The 25,236-nt window shown below is 42.1% G+C and overlaps 3 protein-coding genes across 6 annotated transcripts; 2 read left to right on the forward strand and 1 right to left on the reverse strand.

Annotated features, from left to right (window-relative positions):
- Positions 1-222: 222 nt before the first annotated feature.
- On the forward strand, positions 223-9,053 carry LOC115154767 (organic solute transporter subunit alpha-like). 3 transcript variants are annotated; one of them, XM_029701331.1, is made up of 8 exons: positions 223-505; positions 2,311-2,462; positions 4,690-4,763; positions 7,321-7,479; positions 7,711-7,822; positions 7,979-8,125; positions 8,333-8,438; positions 8,539-9,053. In XM_029701331.1, exons 1-7 carry the CDS (start codon positions 430-432, stop codon positions 8,423-8,425), a joined length of 813 nt encoding a protein of 270 aa, XP_029557191.1. In that variant the 5' UTR covers positions 223-429; the 3' UTR covers positions 8,426-8,438; positions 8,539-9,053. The 3 variants fall into 3 exon arrangements, with proteins under 3 accessions (XP_029557191.1, XP_029557192.1, XP_029557193.1); XM_029701332.1 differs by lacking the exon at positions 8,539-9,053 and having other exon boundaries at positions 8,270-8,420; XM_029701333.1 differs by lacking the exon at positions 8,539-9,053 and having other exon boundaries at positions 8,312-8,420.
- A 1,379-nt stretch (positions 9,054-10,432) lies between these two features.
- LOC115154769 (pyruvate dehydrogenase (acetyl-transferring) kinase isozyme 3, mitochondrial) lies at positions 10,433-18,756 on the forward strand. Of its 2 annotated transcripts, XM_029701335.1 has the most exons (11): positions 10,433-10,738; positions 13,114-13,255; positions 13,386-13,457; positions 13,572-13,756; positions 13,893-13,982; positions 15,865-15,942; positions 16,391-16,467; positions 16,806-16,907; positions 16,986-17,105; positions 17,556-17,669; positions 17,757-18,756. In XM_029701335.1, the coding sequence occupies exons 1-11, from the start codon at positions 10,636-10,638 to the stop codon at positions 17,895-17,897; spliced, it is 1,224 nt and encodes a 407-aa protein (XP_029557195.1). In that variant the 5' UTR covers positions 10,433-10,635; the 3' UTR covers positions 17,898-18,756. The 2 variants fall into 2 exon arrangements, with proteins under 2 accessions (XP_029557195.1, XP_029557196.1); XM_029701336.1 differs by lacking the exon at positions 17,757-18,756 and having other exon boundaries at positions 16,986-17,123; positions 17,556-17,666.
- LOC115154770 (choline-phosphate cytidylyltransferase B) lies at positions 18,592-23,939 on the reverse strand. The gene is made up of 9 exons (XM_029701337.1): positions 23,884-23,939; positions 22,680-22,850; positions 21,739-21,838; positions 21,384-21,500; positions 21,127-21,278; positions 20,810-20,888; positions 20,528-20,670; positions 19,613-19,801; positions 18,592-19,319 (listed from the first exon to the last, which is right to left on the reverse strand). The coding sequence occupies exons 2-9, from the start codon at positions 22,758-22,760 to the stop codon at positions 18,996-18,998; spliced, it is 1,185 nt and encodes a 394-aa protein (XP_029557197.1). The 5' UTR covers positions 22,761-22,850; positions 23,884-23,939; the 3' UTR covers positions 18,592-18,995.
- Between the last annotated feature and the right edge of the window lie 1,297 nt (positions 23,940-25,236).

Genomic DNA, 25,236 nt, shown 5'->3' on the forward strand with positions numbered 1-25,236 from the left:
AGAAGACATACTCCCCAGTCAAAGGTCATTCTCCTGTGTCGATTTAAATACAATCTATGGGCAAGTAATTCCACTGAGAGGTACAGAAGCCTATACTGTGGGGCATTGGGCATCCCTGATAAGCAAGGTTGCTCAGTAAGTGCAGTAGTTCTAAGATTTGAATGAAAGGTATCTGCCATTCTCTATCCAGAGGTGGTCCCATTGACTAGTAGACCCAGCTGTATTCACTGAGCTGACATCTTACTCATACCCTCATTCCTCAGAATTGAATTGCGGGCGAAGGTTCAATAGTCTACCTGTTGCTGTCCGCTTCCTCCCAGCTCAGCTCCTATAACTGCTGTCAGTGAACAAGAGATACGGATAGTTTATTTTATCCATAATTTCACCACCTGCGAGTCCATACATTAGCGACTTCAACTGACCAGGGATATGGAAGAAGCCCTCAACAGCACTATACATCCGACCTGTTTACAAGAACCCTCGCTGGCTATCGATATCGTAAAGCGTGAGTGACACAGATTACATTATCTATCAGTTCGCAAATAGTGTTTCATTATAGATTTCGGTGTTATTTTTAAAGCACGTTATAATAACACATTTGTGGGACTTGGGAGCCGGTTTTTAATGTTTGAATTACTGCAGTAACTTAACTCTCAAGTTAGCAACATATTTTACATGTGTCATTTACCAACTGGGGAAATTTTGACCGCAAGAAGAAACTATTGGAAAACCAACAATCGCAAAATATTAACTTTTTTCTTATTAAAACATCATTAGACATATAATTAATGTTATCTGAAAAAAATGACCAAAACAGACCGCTATTTTAGCAAAATTACTATTAATTAGCATATTCTTTCAAACGAAAAGTCAAAAATGTTATTTATATGATGTGCATCTTTTTCCCAAAGTACTATCCACATTACTACCAAAAAGTTAATTTAGAGAAAAGTTCAAATTGCCCCCCAATTTTTTTTAAAGGCCCATATTGATACAGAATCACTAAATAATTATTTAGATTCGTTAAGGATAAGTTGATTGTCAAAGTCAAGAAAAATGTTAAGGTTTGAATAAACCACCTATGTATATTCAAAAATATGCCTCGGGTCAAAATGACTCCAGTTGGTAGCTTGAGAGTTAACATATTTATTAATTTGTAAATTCATTATTTCATGGTCACAGGCAGGCAATGGTCATACACAGGTAGGAAAACAGGCAGGTGAATCAAAACTAGGACTGAAGGCCATAACTGGTTCTCACAAATGAGCTAGGAAAAGGCTGATGAGACCAGGTGAGTAACTAACACAGGTGAAATGCACATCATCATCTGCACATCTATCACTCCAGTGTTCATTTGCTAAATTCTAATTACTTCGCTGCTATGGCCTATTTATTGCCTTACCTCCTTACTCCATTTTCACACACTATATAGATTTTTTCTGTTGTTATTGACTGTACTTTTGTTTATCCCATGTGTAACTCTGTGCTGTTGTTTTTGTCGCACTGCTTTGCTTTATCTTGGCCAGGTCGCAGTTGTAAATGAGAACTTGTTCTCAACTGGCCTACCTGGTTAAATAAAGTTGAATAAAAATAAAAAAAATCAATGAACAAAAATGAAAGACAGGGCTACGTTCAAGAACACAACGAAACAGACCACAAGGTTGACTGAGAAAAATAAACACAGAACCTTACAATGTCCTTCAAATTGTAGGCTACAGTCTGTGATACAGGCTGTTTAGAGGGACAGCATTGGCTGTGCTCACGCTATGTTTGATTAAATCTCTTTCTGCCCATTTTCAAATGTCCATGTGTAGGCTACAGATATGAATATTTGGTTTCTCCACAGTCATTTTCTGTCCTCAGAAGTAGCATGATGGATCATTTGATATGAAGGACAAATGACTTGCATGACCTTTCATCCTTTGCATTCAGGTTACATCTCTTTAAGAGTAATTTACATTTCTGCAGATAGCCTTGATCTCAGTCCATATTAAACCATTCAGGGTACACTTAGGCAGCTGGCTTTTCACTGGACCGAGTGAAGTATTGTTGGGATCTCATTTGCGCTCAACCTCAAAAGAAGTTGTAGCTAAATAAGAAGTCTAAATTGATGCTGTTTCACAAGTACTGTTGTGTCCAATCCATGGGGATGTGGTCAGGGCACTGACCTATCCTAAAGTGGGGTTGTTTTTGCCAGGGGCTGCGACTTCGATTACAATAAACGGTCCAGTAATGGATTTCTCGATGACCTATACAACCTCTCTCTCTCTTTTTATCATCTGAACTCCTCACTCTCTCTCCCTTAACTAGAGCTGGATGTCTTTGGGGTGGCTCTGTACTCCATGCTGACCCTCATGTCTACAATGTCCCTGCTACTATACCTGGAGGAGTGTGTGTTTATCTATAGAAAAGTCCCGTCTCCCAAGAAGACAACTATTATGTGGGTAAATGGAGCTGCACCGGTAAGAACTAAGCTCCCCGTTTTCAGTAGCCATCACCATAGACAGTACCAGTCAAAAGTTTGGACACACCTACTCATTCCAGGGTTTTTCTTTATTTTTACAATTTTCTACATTGTAGAATAATAGTGAAGATATCAAAACTATGAAATAACACACATGGAGTAATGTAGTAACCAAAAAAGTGTTAAACAAATCCAAATATATATTTATATTTGAGATTCTTCAAAGTAGCCACCCTTTGCCTTGATGGCAACTTTTTCAAGATGTAAATTAGAATGTCTGTCATTCTCTTCAAAGGGGGTGACACTCTAGGCTCAAACTGTTACAGACCTATATCGATCCTGCCCTGCCTTTCTAAAGTCTTTGAAAGCCAAGTTAATAAACAGATCACTGACCATTTCGAATCCCACCGTACCTTCTCCGCTGTGCAATCCGGTTTCCGAGCTGGTCACGGTTGCACCTCAGCCACGCTCAAGGTACTAAACAATATCATAACTGCCATCAATAAAAGACAGTACTGTGCAGCCGTCTTCATCGACCTGGCCAAGGCTTTCGACTCTGTCAATCACTGTATTCTTATCAGCAGACTCAATAGCCTTGGTTTCTCAAATGACTGCCTCGCCTGGTTCACCAACTACTTCGCAGACAGAGTTCAGTGTGTAAAATAGGAGGGCCTGTTGTTCGGACCTCTGGCAGTTTCTATGGGGGTACCACAGGGTTCAATTCTCGGGCTGACTCTTTTCTCTGTATATATCAACGATGTCGCTCTTGCTGCGGGTGATTCCCTGATCCACCTCTACGCAAACGACACCATTCTGTATACATCTGGCCCTTCTTTGGACACTGTGTTAACTAACCTCCAAACGAGCTTCAATGCCATACAACACTCCTTCCGTGGCCTCCAACTGCTCTTAAACGTTAGTATAACCAAATGCAATGTTTTCAACCGTTCGCTGCCCGCACCCGCCCGCCCGACTAGCATCACTACTCTGTACGGTTCTGACCTAGAACACGTGGACAACTAAAAATACCTAGGTGTCTGGCTAGACTGTAAACTCTCCTTCCAGACTCATATCAAACATCTCCAATCCAAAATCAAATCTAGAATCGGCTTTCTGTTTCGCAACAAAGCCTTCTTCACTCATGCCGCCAAACTTACCCGAGTAAAACTGACTATCTTACCGATCCTTGACTTCGGCAATGTCATCTACAAAATAGCTTCCAATACTCTACTCAGCAAATTGGATGCAGTCTATCACAGTGCCATCTGTTTTGTTACCAAAGCGCCTTATACCATCCACCACTGCGACCTGTATGCTCTAGTTGGCTGGCCCTCGCTACATATTTGTCGCCAGACCCACTGGCTCCAGGTTATCTATAAGTCTCTGCTAGGTAAAGCTCCGCCTTATCTCAGCTCACTGGTCACGATAACAACACCCACCCGTAGCACACGCTCCAGCAGGTATATCTCACTGGTCATCCCCAAAGCCAACACCTCCTTTGGCCACCTTTCCTTCCAGTTCTCTGCTGCCAGTGACTGGAACGAACTGCAAAAATCGCTGAAGCTGGAGACTTACATTTACCTCACTAACTTTAAACATCAGCTATCTGAGCAGCTAACCGATCGCTGCAGCTGTACATAGACCATCTGTAAATAGCCCACCCAATCTACCTACCTCATCCCCATATTGTTTTTATTTACTTTGCTGCCCTTTTGGACACCAGTATCACTACTTACACACCATCATCTGCTCATCCTCATCTGCACATCTATCACTCCAGTGTTAATCTGCTAAATTGTAATTACTTTGCTACTATGGCCTATTTATTGCCTTACCTCCTCATGCCATTTGCACACACTGTATATAGACTTTCTTTTTTTCCTATTGTGTTATTGACTGTCCTCTTGTTTATTCCATGTGTAACTTTGTGTTGTTGTTTCTGTCGCACTGCTTTGCTTTATCTTGGCCAGGTCGCAGTTGTAAATGAGAACTTGTTCTCAACTAGCTTACCTGGTTAAATAAAGTTTAAATACATTTTTTTAAACTATTTGATGTTGCATTTATATGAATTAGAACCGTGTGGACGATGAATAGATGGCTGAATGTATCATTTGATTAAGGCAGCCCCCCACACCTCTCTAAATGTGGAAGACACATTTCAGTTGAATGCATTCAGTTGTGCAACTGACTAGGTATCCCCCTTTCCCTTTCTGTCTCTGTTTCAGGTCATTGCTACCATGGCTTGTTTTGGTATGTGGATCCCAAGGGCAACCATGTTTACAGATATGACCTCTAATTCGTAAGTTTCCTCTAACCCACACACTACTTACTGCTCCCTCTCCCCTTCTGTCTCTCTCTCTCTCTCTCTCTCTCTCTCTCTCTCTCTCTCTCTCTCTCTATTGTTCTTGTTTTCTCTCTCTCTCTCTTTTTCTCTTTATCTTTCTCGCTCACTCTTTCTCTCTTTTTTCTCTCTCTCTCTCTTTCACATACTCTCCTATAAAGGCAAGCACATGTGTATTGTACTTTACTATAGAGATGCAGTGCTCTTCCTCCTGTACTAATGAGCTAACAGGGAACCATAGCAAGGAGCACTGACATAAAGCAGAGGCTTTTTAATGAATGCACTCAACTATTTGACTACAGTTTAATCAGTTTCTTAATCATTACGCTGTGTCAGTGTATGGGAAAGATCAGAGATCAGACCACATCCACAAAAATACAGTAAATGACACAAACAAACACAAACTTTTTGGGGCACAAACAAAAGTTGAATGTGCAGACTAACTGGTTTTGAAGGTTGGTCACACACTCATTATGTGTGTACATAACCTTTTGACTTATTCCACATTTTGTTGTGTTATAGCTTGAAAACAAAATGGATAAAAATATATATTCTCAACCATCTATACACAATACCCCATAATGACTAAGTGGAAACATGTTTTAAGAAATCTTTGCACATTTATTGAAAATTAAATACAGAAATATATAATTTACCTGGGGCAGCAGGTAGCCTAGTGGTTGGGGCGTTGTGCCAGTAACCGAAAGGTTGCTAGATCAAATCCCCGAGCTGGCAAGGTAGAAATCTGTCATCTGCCCCTGAACAAGGCAGTTAACCCACTGTTCCTAGGCCATCATTGTAAATAAGAATTTGTTCTTAACTAACTTGCCTAGTTAAATAAATCAATACTTTGTGGAAGCAACTTTGGCAGTGATTACAGTTGTGAGTTTTTCTGGGTAAGTCTCTAAGAGCTTTCCAAACCTGGATTATGCAACATTTGCCCATTATTCTTTTCAAAATTCTTCAAGCTCTGTCAAATTGGTTGTTGATCGTTGCTAGACAACCATTTTCAGGTCATGTCAAAACTGTAATTCGGCCACTCAGGAACATTCTTCTTGGTAAACAAATCCAGTGAAGATTTTGGCCTTGTGTTTTAGGTTATTCGCCTGCTGAAAGGTGAATTCATCTACCAGGTTTTCCTCTAGGATTTTGCCTATGCTTAACTCCATTCCATTTATTTTTTATCCTGAAAAACTCGCAGGTACTTAACGATTACAAGCATACCCATAACATGATGCAGCCACCACTATGCTTGCAAATATGGAGAGTGGTACTCAGTGATTTGTTGTATTGGATTTGCCCCAAACATAACACTACAAAAATGTAATTGCTTTGCCACATGTTTTGAAGTATTACATTAGTGCCTTATTGCAAACAGGATGCGTGTTCTGGAATATTTTTATTCTGAACAGGCTTCCTTCTTTTCACTTTGTCATTTTGGTTAGTATTGTGGAGTCACTACAATATTTTTATTTATCTTAATTTTATTTTAACCTTTATTTAACTAGGCAAGTCAGTTAACAACAAATTCTTACAATGTCATTGATCCATCCTCAGTTTTCTCCTATCATAACTTTTAAACTTTATAACTGTTTTAAAGTCACCATTGGCCTCATGGTGAAATCCCTGAGCTGTTTCCTTACTCTCCGGTAACTGAGTTAGGCAGGACGCCTGTATCTTTGACTAAGTGTATTAATACACCATCCAATGTGTAATTAATAACTTCACCATGCTAAAAGAGATGTTCAATGTCTGCTTTTTTTAACCAATCTACCAATAGGTGCCCTTCTTTGCAAGGCATTGAAAAATCCCCCTGGTCTTTGTGGTTTAATCTGTGTTTGAAATTCACTGCTCGACTGAGGGACCTTACAGATAATTGTATGTGTGGGGTACAGAGATAAGGTAGTCATTCAAAAATCATGTTAAACATTATTATTGCACACATAGTGAGTCCATGCAACTTATTATGTGACTTGTTATTAAGAAAAATTTTACTTCTGAACTTTAGGCTTGCCATAACAAAGGGTTTGAATACTTATTGACTCAAGCCATTTCAGCTTTTCACTTTTAATTCATTTGTAAAACTTTCGAAAAACCTAATTCCACTTTGACATTATGGGGTATTGTGTGTAGGCCAGTGACAAACAATCTACATTTAATCAATTTTAAATTCAGGATGTAACACAACAAAATCTGGAAAAATTGAAGGGGTGTGAATACTTTATGAAAACAAAATGTACATCCAATTTTTATTATTTCTATTCATAGGATTCATACAATACATTTATAAAATTGTATTTATATATATATTTCCCCCCCACCCCCCACCGGCAATTTGATAGCATGTAAAATAAATCATGAGATAAAAACAAATATATTAATATTACGTAGTAAATCTGCTGAACAATACATCATATAGCCTCAGAAATAGTGACAAATTATTGATACGGGTGTGAATACTTTCTGAAGGCGCTGTACACTGTATCTTGCAAGTAAACACTTATTTTCTCTATAGGTACTTTGCAGTGGTGGTGTATAAGGTCTTAATTTTGCTGATAGAGGAGAGTGGGGGTAACGAGACCTTTCTGAAGCGCAATTACAAGAAAACCTTCAAGATCAGTACAGGACCATGCTGCTGCTGCTGTCCCTGCCTGCCCCGCGTTCCAGTCACACGGTAACCAGTGGCACACCAGAGCCTGTCATCAAACAGCAATATCTTAGCCAAACTGGTTTGGTTATGATGATAATCATTATTATGAAGATATATAAATTGTCACATGACTTTATCTTTCAACATAAATCAGGTCACATGATGACAGGTCACTCTTGGGCCAGATGATTCTTTGTGTTGGTAATGTATACAGTGGTAACAAAATGTTAACAACTCTGGGCTGTTTTCATTCAGGCGTATGTTTTTCCTGCTGAAGCTGGGGGCTCTGCAGTATGCTATCTTAAAGACACTTCTCTCAATCCTCTCCATAATATTGTGGACCAACGGCAACTTTGATACTTCCGATGTAAGTAATAAACTTCCTTCTTGTGAAAATCCTGTCGGCAAAAACAAACACCCCCTCTCTACACATTACGTTTCAAACTGAGCCTGGTGGCATGCCATGTAGGTCCACTATGCATAACCTACCCTCTTTGACCTTTCTCCATGTCTCAATGTTTAGCTTGAGATCACAAACACGGCTAGTTGGATCAACCCATTTATAGGGGTTCTCACCATCATCTCCCTTTGGCCTGTCGCCATCATGTTCATGAACACATGCAACACACTGCGTAGCGTCAGGATCATACCTAAGTATGCCATGTACCAGGTGAGTCCGACCTTACTGCACCAACCAGCTGGTCAAGGAACTGCCTTCTTCTAAGTGCCATTGATGAGAATACATCATCTGCTATCATTTACTTAGTCCTTGACCTTGGCTTTGTGGAATGTTTTGTCTGATTGGGTCTGGCAGTGTTCATTCCTACATCCTAATATTCGATGTATCTCCATGAAGCCCCTGGTCATGTGTCCATAGCTGGTGCTGGTGCTCAGTCAGCTGCAGACGGCCATTATTAACGTCCTGGCCTTGGATGGAACCATTGCCTGCTCCCCGCCCTTCTCCTCTTGAGCCCGTGGGACCAGTAAGTGACAAAACAGGGCCAAACGAGAGCCATTATTTGATCAATATGACGTCTGTGTCCTCCAACCCTGTCTGGTATGTGTCTATCTGTCTGTCTGCAGTGTTGAGTCAACAGCTAATGATTGTGGAGATGTTCATCATCACCTTGGTCACCCGGGCATTGTACCGCCGCACTTATGACCCACTGCCCTCCGATCCCCACGAGACTGACAACGACCAGAACACCAATATCAGTCTGCAGGCACCACAGTGGGAGCATGCTGCCTGAGAGATTGTGGTGGAGTGAATAGAGAGACAGGGTGGTGCGTGTGTGTGCGCGCGTGCACATGTGTGGTTGCGTGCGTGTGTGTGTGAGAGAGAGATGTATCAACAGACTTTAATAACCTCACTACCAAACAAATATTAATGTACACTAGCTAGGTTTCCATCCTGTTGGCGACAGATTTTCATGCGAATATTCTAAAATATGCAGAAATCAAATATGTGAATTTTCCCACCAGACATGTGTTTCCATCAAATGTACTTGTTGTAGATAAAAGTATGTGCGTGATGACATAGTGCACATAAAAATTTGTTTTGCGGGTAAATTCCCATATACCGAATAAAAAATACAAGTTACATGGGTTTCCATCGCGTTTTCAACTCTACTGATGGCTTTGTCACAAAAAAAGATTGTGTTATAAAGCGAATGTGCCCACTCTGGTATTGGCACGTGCGCTCTAGCCAACAGCTCGTTCGGGTATAGCCTAAATGATGAGATTATTATGGACAAAAGAACGAGATACTTTTTATTTGTCAAATGGCAGCCAAGCATCGATCATCATGTCACCAGAATAAGACCCCCGATATTTATTGGAAAGGAGCATCAAGCTCATCACTTTGGGCTTTCACCACAGACCAGACCAGGTTGGAGGGCATTTCGCTAGAATGCTTTCAGTAGTGCAACTGATTTGGTGTCCCCTTTCTTCTTTTCCACCCTGCGAAGTTCAACATAATGTATTTCATCTGTAACCTAATTAACTTCATACCTTCCCGAGTCATAGTGGTAGGACCACACAACATGTCATCACGTGACTTCAAATGTACTTCTATATTATGGTTAGTATATCAATATTTGGGATTAAAAGCGTTTCCACCGACATTTCTCGCATAAGGAATTTTACTGATATTAAAAAATCAAACCTTGCCTAGTATATTTTGTTTCGTTGAATTGTTGAAAGTTTACCAACAAATGTTCTGTTTCCATCAAACCTGTCATTACTTTTTTTTATCCGACATGTATTTTACTCGCATAAAAAGGTTGGATGGAAACCTGGTTACTATTGTTGTATTTTTATGACTTTTGTCTTGATTGTGTCCTATATTGTGCTATTGTAGTTTTCGGTTAATCCTGTAGGCCTATAACATAGAATTTACTGTAGCCTATCTTAAAAGTTGAGTTGTATTATGCTGAATATAATGTTAGAACATATACCTCCAACAACAACATATCTGTCCCATCCATATTGCCTCAGCTCTTAGCACGGCTATGTGGAGTTGGATATGTGAGGGTATTGGAAATACGTTTAGAAACCAAAATGGGTTAATGGTTGGATAAAATGGGTATTTTGTATTCATATCAATAAATATAGTGTATTATCTGTTTACCAAATAACATTTGGATTAATGCATTCCGTTTCTTACGAGATTAGTTGGAAGAACATCGGCTTCTCTTAAACAGTATTGTTCACGGAATTGCATGTCCGGTTTGTCTGAACAAGAGCCCAGAAGGTATACATAACCAATAATTATATACCCTCATCTAAAGTCATAACAGTAAATTCCCTCCGAATGGCATTGAAGAAGTTACAGTGACGTCCCTGCTAGCTAGACAAAAGAGCACTTTGATGCCAACTGTCCAATGGCAAATGTGGATCATTCTGGTGAAGGGAGAGGTTCTGTCAGCCAATAAGGTTGCACGTCCTGCTGTCACGTGCGTTGGAATTAGACACACACGCACACGCACTGTACTTCCGAATGCATCAAAGTAACATGGGAGGCTACTGTCTAAATAGGGGATATCAGCATGTAACTTGTATTGAGTGTTTGTATTGGTCGATGCAAGTAGACAGCGGGTTGTTTGGAAATCGTTCTTATGCCACCAACTGTACTCATATTTATATGTGTTGACAATTAGAAAGTGATTACTTGAAGCAATCATGAGGCTGTTCAACTTTCTACTAAAAGATGTAACATCGAAAATAGAATATTATTCGAGGTTCTCTCCCTCGCCGATGTCTATCAAGCAGTTTCTGGACTTTGGTGAGTATAAAAAGAAATACTCCAAGAGTTTAAATGTCATGGACACAGGGTTGCCATTTGATTGAGAAAAAAAATAACTGATGGCTTTAATTGACGAACGGGTGTATATGGAAAACGTTTACCATTTCCTAACGGAAGCCAATATAGCCAAACGAGAGTTTCTGTTGGACTAATTCAAGTAGGTCCCTCTCCGTTTCGTTTGCTTCAGTTTAAGAAACGTTTTGCGACAGAGTCGGCAGGAATGAATACACCTCAGATGTTGTCGTTAGTGTGCAATAAGGACATTACTGTGTTTACGCGATATATGGGACTGCGGCACTTCATATTTAAAACGCTTACTTTCCCAATAATGCCTGAGTGTGGCTTTGATAAACAGTAGATAGTGCCACCTCCATTTAAGTAATGTGACATCAGCCTCACAGAGGCCTTGATACATTTCCACTGTCTGTCATTCTAGAGTTTGTGTGTTGGTGTAGAGATGGATGGCTTCAGTCTCTCAGTAAGCCACGTGCTCTGTGAGAGTCAGTGTTTTAAGTTTAGAGAACAAACTGTGCCGGCTGAACTGTCTAAGGTCAACCCTGAAGGCTCTCTGTCTGTCCACTCGTTGCTTTTGGCTCACAGTTGCACACTGTTCGTAGCAGCAGCTCATTATAAATAGCTCCATGTCGTTCTGCCTCTCAATGTGAGCTGGCCACTGACCTATTGCTGCATGTGTAGCAGCCATATTCATAGAGTAACTGGCAAATAATAATACTATTGGAAGCTCATTTACTGCGTTTCTTTACAATAAAAACATTTAAAAAATGCTATTTGGACAACAGGAAAAAAACAGCCTATATCACCTCAGTCGATCTACAAACACATGGCCTATTAACTATACAATTGTAATGTTATACCTCTGAAAGGGGGGAGTTATGACAAATGATTCACACTGATACATATGACATTTATAGAACTGTATTGTTTGCATCTTGATTACAGATGTCCATGTTATGTTGATATTAAAAAACAACTTCCTTTCTTTAAGTTCCTAACTTGTCTGATAAGATTGTAGCCACTGTAGTAATCTCTCTCTCTGCTTGCTTCCTCTCTCTCTCTTGTCTCCTCTGCTTCCTCCTGCGTGCATTGCAGCCTGCCTCAGCTTCACCCATAACAAAGTTATTATGAGAACTTAGCAGCGTATTTTCCGCTAGTGCTGAGAGGCTCTGTTTAACGTTAGCCAGTTAGGATGAAGTAAGAAGCTAAGTAATACTAGCCAGAGACATTCAACGTTGCTGCAATAAAAGCCGCTGGCGGCAGCTAGCCACCTGACTGGCTGACATGGGCTATCTATAAATGACTGTTTGCCAGTTGTGCACTCATTCTCATAGAGTCAGTTTTTGTTGGTTTGGGGGGTGTCTGTAGATATGGCAGGAGTCGCGTGACAGTTTTAAAATGGCCTTTTGTCCGGCATCTCACAAACACGCTGTCCGCAGCTTCTTTAGTTGCCTACTTGAGCCGACTGCGAGCTTGGGTAGTTTGTTTCACGTCTCAGGCCCACTGCCTGTGCCGCGAGAGGACAAAGTTAGATCAAGAATATAAGCGTTGTGATCAACGCTGGGAGCAATGTTTAGATTTATTTTTTCCCCAGGTAAGTTGACTGAGCATACATTCTCATTTACAGCAACGACCTGGGGAATAGGTACAGGGGGATGAATGAGCCAATTGGAAGCTGGGGATAATTAGGTGGCCATGATGGTATGAGGGCCAGATTGGGAATTTAGCCAGGACACCAGGGTTAACACCACTACTCTTACAATAAGTGCATGGGATCTTTAGTGACCACAGAGAGTCAGAACACCTGTTTAACGTCCCATCCGAAAGACGGCACCCAACGCAGGGCAATGTCCCCAATCACTGCCCTGGGGCATTGGGATATTTTTTTTTAGACCAGAGGAAAGAGTGCTTCCTACTGTCCCTCCAACACCACTTCCAGTAGCATCAGGGACTGACCAAGACCAACCCTGCTTAGCTTCAGAAGCAAGCCAGAAGTGGGATGCAGGGTGGTAAGCTGCTGGCTAAATGTTGACCAGTTCTTTATTTTCAAATTAGAAAACATTACAGAGGTCCAGGCTTCAGTGTCCTCATATGTACTTATGGTCTTGGACTAATACAAACCTCCGTCAGTGGTTTGTCACAAACTTCCATCAAATGAGGCAGATGTGGAAAGCTCCAAGAATTCAGGTGTTTCTGAGACAGACACTTTGAAAGTTCCAACTGACATGCATGAGAGGTCTGTTGATAGAATCTTGTTTTACAACCTCTGTCAAATGAACACAGCACAAGTATTGGTCTGCTACCAGTCACCAGTTTATTGACCCCATGTTTTTCCACAGGTAGGGAGAATGCATGTGAGAAGACCTCCTACGTGTTCCTGCGTAAGGAGCTTGCGGTGCGGGGGGCCAACACCATGAAGGAAATCAACCTGTTACCCAGTGACCTGCGTACCCAGCCGTCTGTCAAACTGGTGCACAGTTGGTGAGAGCCTCTGTCTGTCCCTCTGTGCTGATTCAGGGGTGACTGTAAGCACAGTATTCTGGGATGCATGGTGACATCCGTCTGTGTGTACGCCAGGGTATGAGAGTGTGCTGTGGTCTTTGTGTTTCAGGTACATACAGAGCTTTGAAGAGCTGCTGAATTATGAACACAGGGGTCCAGAGGACAGCCGCACCTTAAACGAGTGAGTTGACATGTACATAGTCACACCAGGCACCCACCACATCTTCAGACAGCACTGAGACTCAGACAGCACTGAGACTTCTGAGAGTCCTCACACCATATTTCTCTGGAACAGCTTTCTAGACACCCTGGTCAAAATCCGTAATAGGCACAATGACGTGGTCCCCACCATGGCCCAGGGTGTCATAGAGTACAAGCAGAAGTTTGGCTTTGATCCTTTTATCAGCAGCAACGTTCAGTACTTCCTGGATCGCTTTTACACCAACAGGATATCATTCCGCATGCTCATCAACCAGCACAGTAAGTGACACCACCAGCCAATACAGCTATTTATATATGTGTGTAGGATGTTGTGTAAAAATAGTGCATGTGTATGACTTGGATTTTATAGTGGATGTTGATGAGGATCTTGATCAGGTGAGACTTTTTGTTTCAGCACTCCTTTTTGGTGATGACAGAACCACCTCCCATCCCAAGCACATAGGAGGTATTGATCCTTCCTGCAATGTCCCTGAGGTGGTGAAAGGTGAGCAGAATACCACTGATCCTAATGCTTGACAAATAGCAACTTTGAGTCAGACTGCATCAGGGAAACATCAGCTTATTCAAACTGTATTCAATAAAGAGTACAGTGCATTCGGAATGTTTTCAGACCCATTTACTTTTTCCACATTTTGCTATGTTACAGTCTTGTTCTAAAATTGATAAAATTATTCTACACACAATACCCTATAATGACAAAGCGAAAACAGGTTTATATGAAAACATTTCTTTGAAATATTTTATTTACGTAAGTATTCAGACCCTTTGCTATGAGACTGGAATTCACCTGTGGTAAATTCAATTGATTGGACATGATTTGGAAAGGCACACACCTATCTAAAAAAGGTCCCACAGTTGACAGTGCATGTCAGAGAAAAACCAAGCCATGAGGTCGAAGGAAATGTCCGTAGAGCTTCGAGACAGGATTGTGTCAATTCACAGATCTGGGGAAGGGTTCCAACAAATTTCTGCAGCATTGAAAGTCCCCAAGAACACAGTGGCCTCCATAATTCTTAAATGGAAGAAGTTTGGAACCACCAAGACTCTTCCTAGAGCTGGCCTCCCGGCCAAACTGAGCAATCGTGGGAGAAGAGCCTTGGTCAAGGAGGGGACCAAGAACCCGATGGTCACTCTGACAGAGCTCCAGAGTTCCTCTGTGGAGATTGGAGAACCTTCCAGAAGGACAACCATCTCTGCAGCACTCCACCAATCAGGCCTTTATGGTAGGGTCCCCAGACGGAAGCCACTTCTCAGTAGTAGTCACATGACGGCTCGCTTGGAGTTTGCCAAAAGGCACTTAAAGGACTCTCAGACCATGAGAAACAATATTCTTTGGTCTGATGAAACCAAGATGAATCTCTTTGGCCTGAATGCCAAGCGTCATGTCTGGAGGAAACCTGGCACCATCCCTACGGTGAAGCATGATGGTGGCAGCATCATGCTGTGGGGATGTTATTCAGAGGCAGGGACTGGGAGACTAGTCAGGATCGAGGGAATGATAAACGAAGCAAAATACAGAGATCCTTGATGAAAAACTGTTCCAGAGCACTGAGGACCTTAGACTGGGGCGAAGGTTCACCTTCCAACAGGACAACGACCCTAAGCACACAGCCAAGACAACACAGGAGTGGCTTCGGGACAAGTCTCTGAATGTCCTTGAGTGGCCCAGCCAAACCCCGAACTTGAAACCGATCGAACATCTCTGGAGAGACCTGAAAATAGCTGAATAGTGACGCTCCCCATCCAAGCTGACAGAGCTTGAGTGGATCAGCAGAGGAGAATGGGAGAAACTCCCCAAATACAGGTGTGCCAAGCTTGTAGCGTCACACCCAAGAAGACTCTAAAAACCTGCTTTTGCTTTGTCATTATGGGGTATTGTGTGTAGATTGAAGAGAAAAGCAACAACAATTGAATCCATTTTAGAATAAGGGGGGGACTTTCCACCAGGCTCTGTTTGTAGAATAGCCCAGTGCACACCAGTCGGGGTATTGGTTTTGAGATGTCGCGGATGATCACTATTGAAATGGAGGACACCTTCATATGTGTGTGTAAAATATTATTCATCTTAAGATGAATCTGCTAACTGACAAAAATGGCATATGTAAATGTTTTACATACAGATCTCAATATTACTGTATTGAATGAATTATTATTATTTTTGATTGTATTTAAAAACCGATATCACAAATGTATAATTTATACATTTCTATATGTCTTTTTTGTGTTTGTTATTTGTTACGTCTGACTGTGTAAAACCTAGCACTATTACTTTTTTTCTCTTCAAGTGAGGCGGATATTTGGTCAAAGTTGAACACAGTGCCACGTAATATTAGTCCTCTGTGCCTCTATGCTACTGTCTTTTACAGATGCTTATGAGACCGCTAAGATGCTCTGTGAGCAGTACTACATGGTCGCCCCGGAGCTGAACATAGAAGAGTACAATTGTAAGTTGAAATGTAATTAAACACACTGAGCCACCTGTGTATGCATTATAAAAGATGAATAGCCGTCTATGCATTTATAAGCTGTTGTACGGAGCCATTCGCTTATATGAAGGCTTGTAAGCATGTCTATAATGCAATATTGGTAGGCACTGGCGCTGAGATTGTAAACATCTGAGTATGTGCTAAGCTCTTGGTTAGGATTTGGCAGGTTTATTAGCTGTAACGGAAAAAGTCATCTGGAATGGAAAGTTGGCCTCATCTCAGAGTTTCCCGTTGGCTCCTGTCCGAACCTGCAAATGTAAACAGAGGAGACGCAGCAGATCCAATGGAAATCTATTTTGTGTGATATTACGTGAAACATGACTACTGTAATGATATGTGAACAGAGAACGATTGATTCATATTGATTGCCTTTATTTCACATCAACATACATGTCTCTTTCCTCAGCCAAGGCCCCTTCGAAGGCTATCCAGGTGGTTTATGTTCCATCTCACCTGTTCCATATGCTGTTTGAGCTCTTCAAGGTGACTGGCATTTATGTTGTACTGAACGAAAGCTTCTCTAAGCTATCAATTAACTGGTCCTAATTTGTAGTGTACGGTGCATTCGGAAAGTATTCAGACCCCTTGACTTTTTCAACATTTTGTTACCTTACAGTCTTATTCTAAAATGGATTCACTTATTTTAGAATAAGGCTGTAACGTAACAAAATGTTGAAAAAGTCAAGGGGTCTGAATACATTCCGAATGCACTGTAGGTGTGTAACATGTATGTGTGTATCATCATTGGTTGTATCCTGTTGCATTTATACGTTCCAACTGAGTTATGTGTATTCATTAATGTTTATTGAATGACTCTGTAGAATTCGATGCGGGCCATAGTGGAGCTCCATGAGAACAGTAGTGCTGGACTCCCCCCAGTGAAGGCCATGGTGACGCTTGGAAAGGAAGACCTCTCGATCAAGGTCTGTTACTGGCACGGACACCGGTCTGGTGTTTTTAGATGACCTCACGGTTGTCACACGCCTGTCCTCTCCCCTCAGATCAGTGACAGAGGAGGGGGCGTGCCCCTCAGGAAGATTGACAAGCTCTTTAGCTACATGTACTCCACCGCGCCCACCCCGAGCCTTGAACCAGGAAATGGAACTCAGGCTGCACCACTGGTAACACATCCCAAATAGGTGTATAGAGACATTTTTTTGTTTACAAGCAAGCATCATGTTCGAGTGATAGCTAACACTGATGCCGGGACCTTGACAAACTTAACAGAGTGATGACCATGAAAACAGACCAGACGGATGGCTATAGCTATCTATATTCAACAAGTATATTTTTCTTCTGGCTTTATCTAGCTCTATTTGTGACATTTGACCTTGCTTCGCTGGCTTGGTAATCAATCCTCTGATGACATAGCAATGTTATAGACGATAACCATCTGATAATGTGTTTGTTAACAAGCACAAGCTGCATTTGAAGTTGCATGTTCTCGTATCCACTGCTAGTAGAAAAGAGCTGGTTTCTGACGAGGAACTGCGCACGCAACTTTTCATGACGCGGCCAGTCTACTGACCCGCAGTTTGTAGTATGAACCACTCTTTCTTCTCCGTCCTTAGGCTGGCTTTGGGTATGGTCTCCCCATTTCTCGACTTTATGCACGTTACTTCCAAGGAGACCTGAACCTCTACTCCATGGAGGGGGTGGGTACAGACGCTGTCATCTATCTGAAGGTGCGTTAAGGACTTGCGTTTAGTTAAGTAGCATACTGTCGTTATCATCTGGCTGTGGTTTCATATTTGTTTCTCTCTGACCTCCAGGCTCTGTCCAGCGAGTCCTTTGAACGTCTCCCCGTCTTCAACAAGTCAGCGTGGAGACATTACCAGACTGGCCCTGAGGCAGATGACTGGAGCAACCCTAGCAGTGACCCACGTGATGCAGCCAAGTACAAGATCAAATAACTGTTGAGTCTGGCCTTCAGGCAACGCTGCATGCCATAGGTCATGACTAGTCACATGACAAACAAATTAAGTTACCTTCCACTCCTACAGTGAAGCACAGAACTAAAGCACAGCACTGACTGAAATATTGTCTCAACAGGTAACATGTTTATTTCCATCAGGCAGGTAAAGCCAAAACACAGTTTTAATCCAGATCATCTTTATTTCCTTGTTTGCTGGTATGTTATTATTGACCACAGTTTCCATGGTAGCAGATTGCGATTGGTGACCTCCTTCGTCAGATAGCATGACTCTGTTATTAGGTTTAATAAGTGTCACGTGGGAGTGACACCACGGGAAATAATGTACTTTTCCCCTTAATGCAAATAATGGCCTTGCGTAACAGTATACTGTGTGAAACAAGAATATTAGTTTATAATTTTATGGCAGTGTGCAATGGTTTTCAATAGATTCACCCAGTGGGCATTTTCCCAGCTTAGAAAAAGGGATTAGGTTAGTATGTATGTGTTTGTGACATGTGATATGAAATGTTACTCAGGATGGTATTTGAATGCATGATGATGCAATCTGGTACTGTACGTTTATAAGAGATTATGATCACTTTGGATGCTTATGAAATGCATGGAACAATATCTAAATCATTTGAGACACATCTTACTTTAGATTACTTATTGCATGACAAAATACTCTCCGAAATGATTGTTTTGTATTTAATATTTCATAGAAACAGTGTATTATTTTAAAAAGAAAATGTCCGAAATGTTTTGTTTTACTGCATATCGTAGACAACTGAATGCAAATTTGAGTGTTTCGCTAAGTATTTCTAAAGAAAACTAAAGCCTGGTTGATGCAAAATGCAGACAGTGAAATAGTGGTATTATTTTGATGTATTTGTGTGGTACAGGAATCAGAAGTGAGAATGGAGTGAGTCAACTGATTGAGATACCACAGTGCATTCAGTTACCTTAACAACATACACAATCAAATAACACAAATATGGTAAACTGTGGGCGACATCTTACATACACGAAGTGCACAAAGTAACCATGTACACTGAGTGTTTGTGTCTGTGTTTGTTTGGGAATGACAGTGCCATCTCTACTCGTCGTCATCCCCCTCACTCGTGCTGCTGAGGGGGGTTAAGGGATGGGCAGAGGCACCCTTGCGAGAGGAAGGAGAGGTGGGAGAGGAACGAGGGGATCGGGAGGAAGGGGAGGTGGGAGAGGAACGAGGGGATCGGGAGGAAGGGGAGGTGGGAGAGGAACGAGGGGATCGGGAGGAAGGGGAGGTGGGAGAGGAGGGGGGCGATGGGGAGCGCCCTCTGGTGGGGCTGCTACTGGGGGAGCCACGGGGCGAGGCAACAGGTGACGCGTAGGGTGACAGGGCCTGGAGCATGCGCCCACTCTGCTCCTGGATCACATGCTGCTCAGAGAGGGAGAGAGAGTGCAAGAGAGAGAGTGCAAGAGAGAGAGAGAGAGAGTGCAGGACAGAGGGAGAGAGAGATAGGGAGGGAGAGAGAGGGCGAGACAGGGAGAGATAGAGTGAATGAATATTTTTTTTTATTGTTTGTCCAACTAAGTGTTGCTTTACTAAACTACTTGTTCATAATGAGTGGTCACTTGCTTAGAGGAATGAGATCAATACTAACTATCTTCCCCTATTGACCGTTAACACTTCCTACTATAGTATCTATTGTGGGCTAAAGGTAAACTCACCCACGCTCCATCTGGACCAAACAACTCCAGGAAATTCCCAATGAACTCCCGTGACTTCTCCTCCCACTTCTGGATGAGGTCGTGGCTCTTCTCCTCCACCTTGAACACAAAGTGCTTGGACTTCTCCTCCACTGTCTTCACCGTCTCCTTCATACGATCCACCTGGTTCTGCAGACGGATTTTCTTCTCCTGCAGAATAAATCAAGTGTGTAGACTTTACTCGAAATGCTTACTTGTGAGCCCATTCCCAACAATGCAGAGATAGAAAGTAAAGTTCCAGAACTGAGTCAATGTGCAGAGGTACGAGGTAGTTGAGGTAATACAGTGTGTACACGTAGGTAGGGGTAAAAGTGACGAGGCAATCAGGATAGATAATAAACAGAGTAGCAGCAGTGTATGTGAAGTGTGAAAGTGTGTCTATGTGTGAGTGTGTGTGTGCGTAGCTTCAATATACGTGTGTGTGTGTGTGTGTGTGTGTGTGTGTGTGTGTGTGTGTGTGTTGGAGTGCCAGTGTAGTATGTGTAAGTGTGTGGGTAGTGAGTGTGCATAGAGCCAGTGCTACAGAGTCAGTGCAAATAATAAGGATTAAAAATAAAATAATAAAGTCAATGTAAATAGTCTGGGTAGCTATTTGATGAACTGTTCAGCAGTCTTATGGCTTGGGGGTTGAAGCTGTTCAGGAACCTTTTGGTCCCAGACTTGGCGATCCGGTACCGTTTGCCGTGCGATAGCAGAGAGAACAGTCTATGACAAGTCAAGTGGTCAGCTATAAGGCATCAACTAAAGGTGGTCTTCTGTTTATCAACCACCAACACTGTAACAACCACTTCACTTCCTCAAATACAAACTATTGTAACAAATGGTTATTCCAACTTAATTCATTGTTCTAAGTTAATTAGGTGATGTCGTTCATACCCTGATGAAGCTAACGTTGAGGTCTCTGGCTGTGTAGCCTCTCTGCAGGTTGCGTCGGACATAAAGGTCATAGTCTCTCACTATCCTGGTGATGAGGTCGGATGTAGAGATGCCGTCTGTCCTCTGTGTGGCCACAAACATCCCTGAGACCCAACAGAGAGAACACAGCTCAGCCAAGATGGCACAGGTAAGGGAATAGGCGGTAGGTAGCTCAGCAAACACACAGAGACACAATCTCAAATGGCTACAAGTTCATGTCTGTTTCGGAGCAGATTTGTTTACCTGCTTCCTTGATGTGTTTGTAGACATCCTCTGATCCTGCAGAGCTGTATGGGATATCGTCATGGGCCACAAAGTCAATCTGGTGAAATCCCAGAAAAGCACTAAAATGATTTTATGTGGAAGAAAGCGACATGGGCTATGTACATCTGTATCATATTTTAGGACTGATCAAATCAAATATATTTATGAAGCCCTTTTACATCAGCAGATGTCACAAAGTGCTTATACAGAAACCCAGCCTAAAACCCAGAACCGCAAGCAATGCAGATGGTTTGTAATATTGAGTGGTGTACTGTATATGACCCAGAAGTGCTGACCTTATGTTTCTTCAGGAAGTCAGGGCTGAGGGTCCAGGGAGCGTCCCGTACCACCTCATCCACATAGCGACAGTGTATCAGGGCTTCGTAGCGCTCCGACTCTGTCATCACCGTGTAGCCCTTACACTTGTGTGTGAGTTCGTCACTGCAGACTGCAAGGACAGACACACAATGACATTCTCTCTGTGTGTGGTTTATGTACATGCTTGTTTGTACAGTCTTTGAAAGGCACTTGAAATTCAAAAGAGATTATTTACCTCCGACTATAAGATGTGTGTTGGGGAACAAGTTCTTTGCTTGCATCAAAGCACGCGCGTGTCCAGAGTGGAAGAGGTCAAAGATCCCATCGGCATAGACTCGCACTGGCCGGATTGCTACAAGAAAAGCAAAAATAACTGTATCTATGTCTCGCTGCGTTCTCCTTGTCTCACCTCTCACGTTCACATCCCTCTCTCTCTCTCTCTCTCGACTGGCCTTTATCTCTTCTCTTCCGCTGCCCATTCTTCAATATTCCCAGTGAGGATTGATAAAACTGGTGGTGAAACTGACCTATGATCAGTCTGACTGGTCTGTGATTGGTCTGACCTGTGGAGACCTGTAATGAAGACTGACCTGGCGTGCCTCTCTTGGCCTGGGCGATGGTCATCTTTTCATGAGGAACTTCTGACTCATATCCTGTTTTCTTGGCAAATAATGCTGGCTCCCTCAGAGTCTGAGATGACACAGAAAGAGTTAACCGACCTCATGGGAGGGGATATCGGTACATACATGATTTGGGGATAATAAATACTCTATAAGTAAAGTATTTTATGTTTACAGTGATGGAAATCATCGGGGCTGTGAATTGGATATGTGAGGAATTTCTGGCTTCATTAGTGTTAATATCTGCATGTGAGGGCTAGTGGGTGTGTACATGGTTGCTAGGAATTATCTGTAGAGTTGTCAGTATACTTTGAACTCTGAGCTGTTTGACACCTGTACATGATTTAAGAATTGACTTCAATCCCTGCGGAAGAAAAAGTTTTCATTGAAGGTAGAGATCAATTTACCATGCGAAGAGCTATACCACAATGCTTTAACATTACGACATTTACAACAGTGACGGTACCATGACATTTATTGAGGAATCGTTTGTAGCTGCCTATGTTATACAACATACTGGGGAACAGAGTCAGGTATAGCCTACCTTTGACGCATGCACTCCCATACTGTACACAGATTCACTAAAGCGTACAATAAGATCATATTACACAAGATTTATTTCCAGAGCAACATAATAATTGACTGTTGTTGGCTTCACTAGGCTATGGTATGATTATTAGTAATGATAGATCAAATATAGAATTGTAGAAAATGCAACATTTGCCGAGTCAGCAATGCTGGCTGCATTTAGGGTTTGTCATTGAGAATGAAGTACTGAAAAATAGGCTGAAAATGTGGATCAGTAGTCTCTGACTGTAAATCACCTCAGTCCTGGCAGAGATTAGACATTATACGCTACATTTTCTTTTTATTAACCGTTTGATAAGCCTCCTATAGGTAGTCTAACTCGCCTTGCGGGGTCCCCCACTCCGTTGCTGTTGGGGCCGGTGTGGTCCGCCGTTGGCTCTGGAGCCACGTCTCCTTCCCACCATGCTGGATGTTCTGTTGCCTTGTTTACCTGTCGACCGGCGCCTCGTCCGCTTGCTCGTACTCCAAGCCTGTCAGTGTTGCACTCCTGCAATCTATGAGGGAGTTTGAAAGTTTGCATGTTGCTGGCTGGTCTGACCCCGGTGACAAGAAAATCTAATGTGCAAAGTTCAAGGCAAAGGGTTGTTGATACTTCAGGCTCTGTAAAGGAAAGGTGGACCAAGCGTTCCCCATGTAGGCCTAAACTGACATTTACAACCTGACTGCCCTCTTATTTTATGGTCTAAGCTTATAAATGATATGGAAATGTAATCATGCTGTTATGAACTTTCTTACACGTGTAAAGTAATAAGTGGCCTTTTTGGCGTGTCTACTGGAAACAGACGTTCAACTTGGTCTCGTGGAATAATATAATTTTATTTTTAACATGATATTTCCGAGTTTCGTGAATAGAAACTGCTCCCAAAAATGATCTGACTGGGGCGACCTTTGGACCCAGTAGTGGGACAAGCTGTTCCAGTGGGTCAAGAGGAAGCTTAAAGTTGCCTGTCTATGTACTCCACTGCAATGTTTACCGAAAGCTCAATCAATCAAGCAACGTCATTAATGGCCCACGCGACACATCTGTGACTGTCATTCCACTTGATCATGATTCCCAAATCACCCCATGGACATTGACACTATGCCCTTATGCCTGAATCAGCCCATGGACATTTGGACTATAACGTAAGACTGTATTATCCCACTGAGCTATAGGCTAGGCCTTCCCTTGCAAAAATACACATGACAAATGAGCAATTTTTGTAAATATAAACGTACACTGCTTAGCCTAAAATAATGGTTAAAACTATAATTTGAATATCATGGACGGTCAGTCCCTGCATCCGTAGTGTAGTCTATGGATTTGAGACTACACTACATTTTACATTTACATTTTAGTTATTTAGCAGACGCTCTTATCCAGAGCGACTTACTACTACTACGCAACATTCTTAGTATTGCAAACCAAAATAATTATATTGAAAGAAAAACATAAACCCAAAAGAATTGCTTATTATGAATGGATCCCATTTTATGATACTCAATGAAATAAAACTACTCCCTCTTTCCTGTCTTTGGTTGTGTTACCTTGGCCTTTGCTTTCGCTGCCTTTTTTCCAGTTGGAAGTTTTTTAACATTTGTTCCAGCCCCCTGCACCCCACTGCTGGTTTTCCTCTGAAGATAAGCAGGGTTGATCCTGGATGGGAGGATGAGGACCAGACATCGTTGGAAGTGGTGAATTTTTTTATTTAAAAAAATCACGTTATTTATTCACAGGTGTGTTCACGTGTCTGAAAAGCATGTGCTTTTTTAAATGTTTTTTTTTTTTGTAAGGGTGAACTCGAGGAGCAAGATTGGGGAAAGCCTGATGATCTGAAAATAATATTTGAGTGGTAGCAAATCATTGGCAATAGGGAGAAGTATAAGGAACTGTTACCCAAAGCCTTTGTTTTGACCTACTCTCCGCAACAGGTTTGTGGTCAATTCCATTTCTGTTGTCAAGCATGTTATTTATCAGTAAAGACTTTCAGCTGTTCAGAATAATGTCTAGGATGGATGGGTATGTGGAATCAGAAAGTATGTCATGGAGGTAGATATTTTTTTTACAAGCATTTCGCTACACTCGCATTAACATATGCTAACCATGTGTATGTGACAAATAACATTTGATTTGATTTGATGTGTCCTGAGCTCCATCATGCTGTAATACACACCATGGCGTCATACTTTTCCTTGAGAGTTTGTAATTCAGTGTTTATGAGACGGTTGATAAAATAACAGTTTCTGCAAAGTGCAGACCATATTATGTATCTGTCACAGTTAAGCACACTATTCGCTGTGTTGAATTAAATGTGCCAGACGTAAATCGTGTTTTATTCCATTGGCGTTTCAAACCAGTGGATGGCAGTAGAGTACTAGTTTATAGCGCTGAAGAAAAAAAAATGCTTTCCAAAATATTCTGCCGACTGCGCATTGGAAACATTGGAAAGACTGGTTGAATGCTCATTGAGACTGGTTTAACATTCATTGACATTTTGAGATCTCAGAAAATACATACTGATGGGTAATGAAATAAAGCAACTGGTAAGAGGTCCTGAACATTTGCGCTGGTCCCTGCTGCCGACATAACCGGGTTGTCAGTCAGTCTTGGGGTCTGTGGTGGTGACATCACACCAGTGAACACCTGTTCTGTCGGGGACGGTGGGTGGGGGGGGGCATGCGGTAATACCGTGAAGAATCCTTTTATCTGCTCTATTGGGTTGGGGGGCCCTGAGAGGGAGGAACGGGGGTGTCAAACAGCTGCGCGTGTCTCCTTGATTAATAGATGGCTTATGGGGGGACAGACAGTACTGGGGCTGTTGCGCTGGGATCAAATGGGACAAATCAAGTGCTCTGGGCCTCATTATGTGACTCATTTGGAACGCTACTGGTCACCCTCTG

Source organism: Salmo trutta, chromosome 19 (genome assembly GCF_901001165.1).
Source record: "Salmo trutta chromosome 19, fSalTru1.1, whole genome shotgun sequence".
In the NCBI taxonomy this organism is placed as follows: Eukaryota; Metazoa; Chordata; class Actinopteri; order Salmoniformes; family Salmonidae; genus Salmo; species Salmo trutta.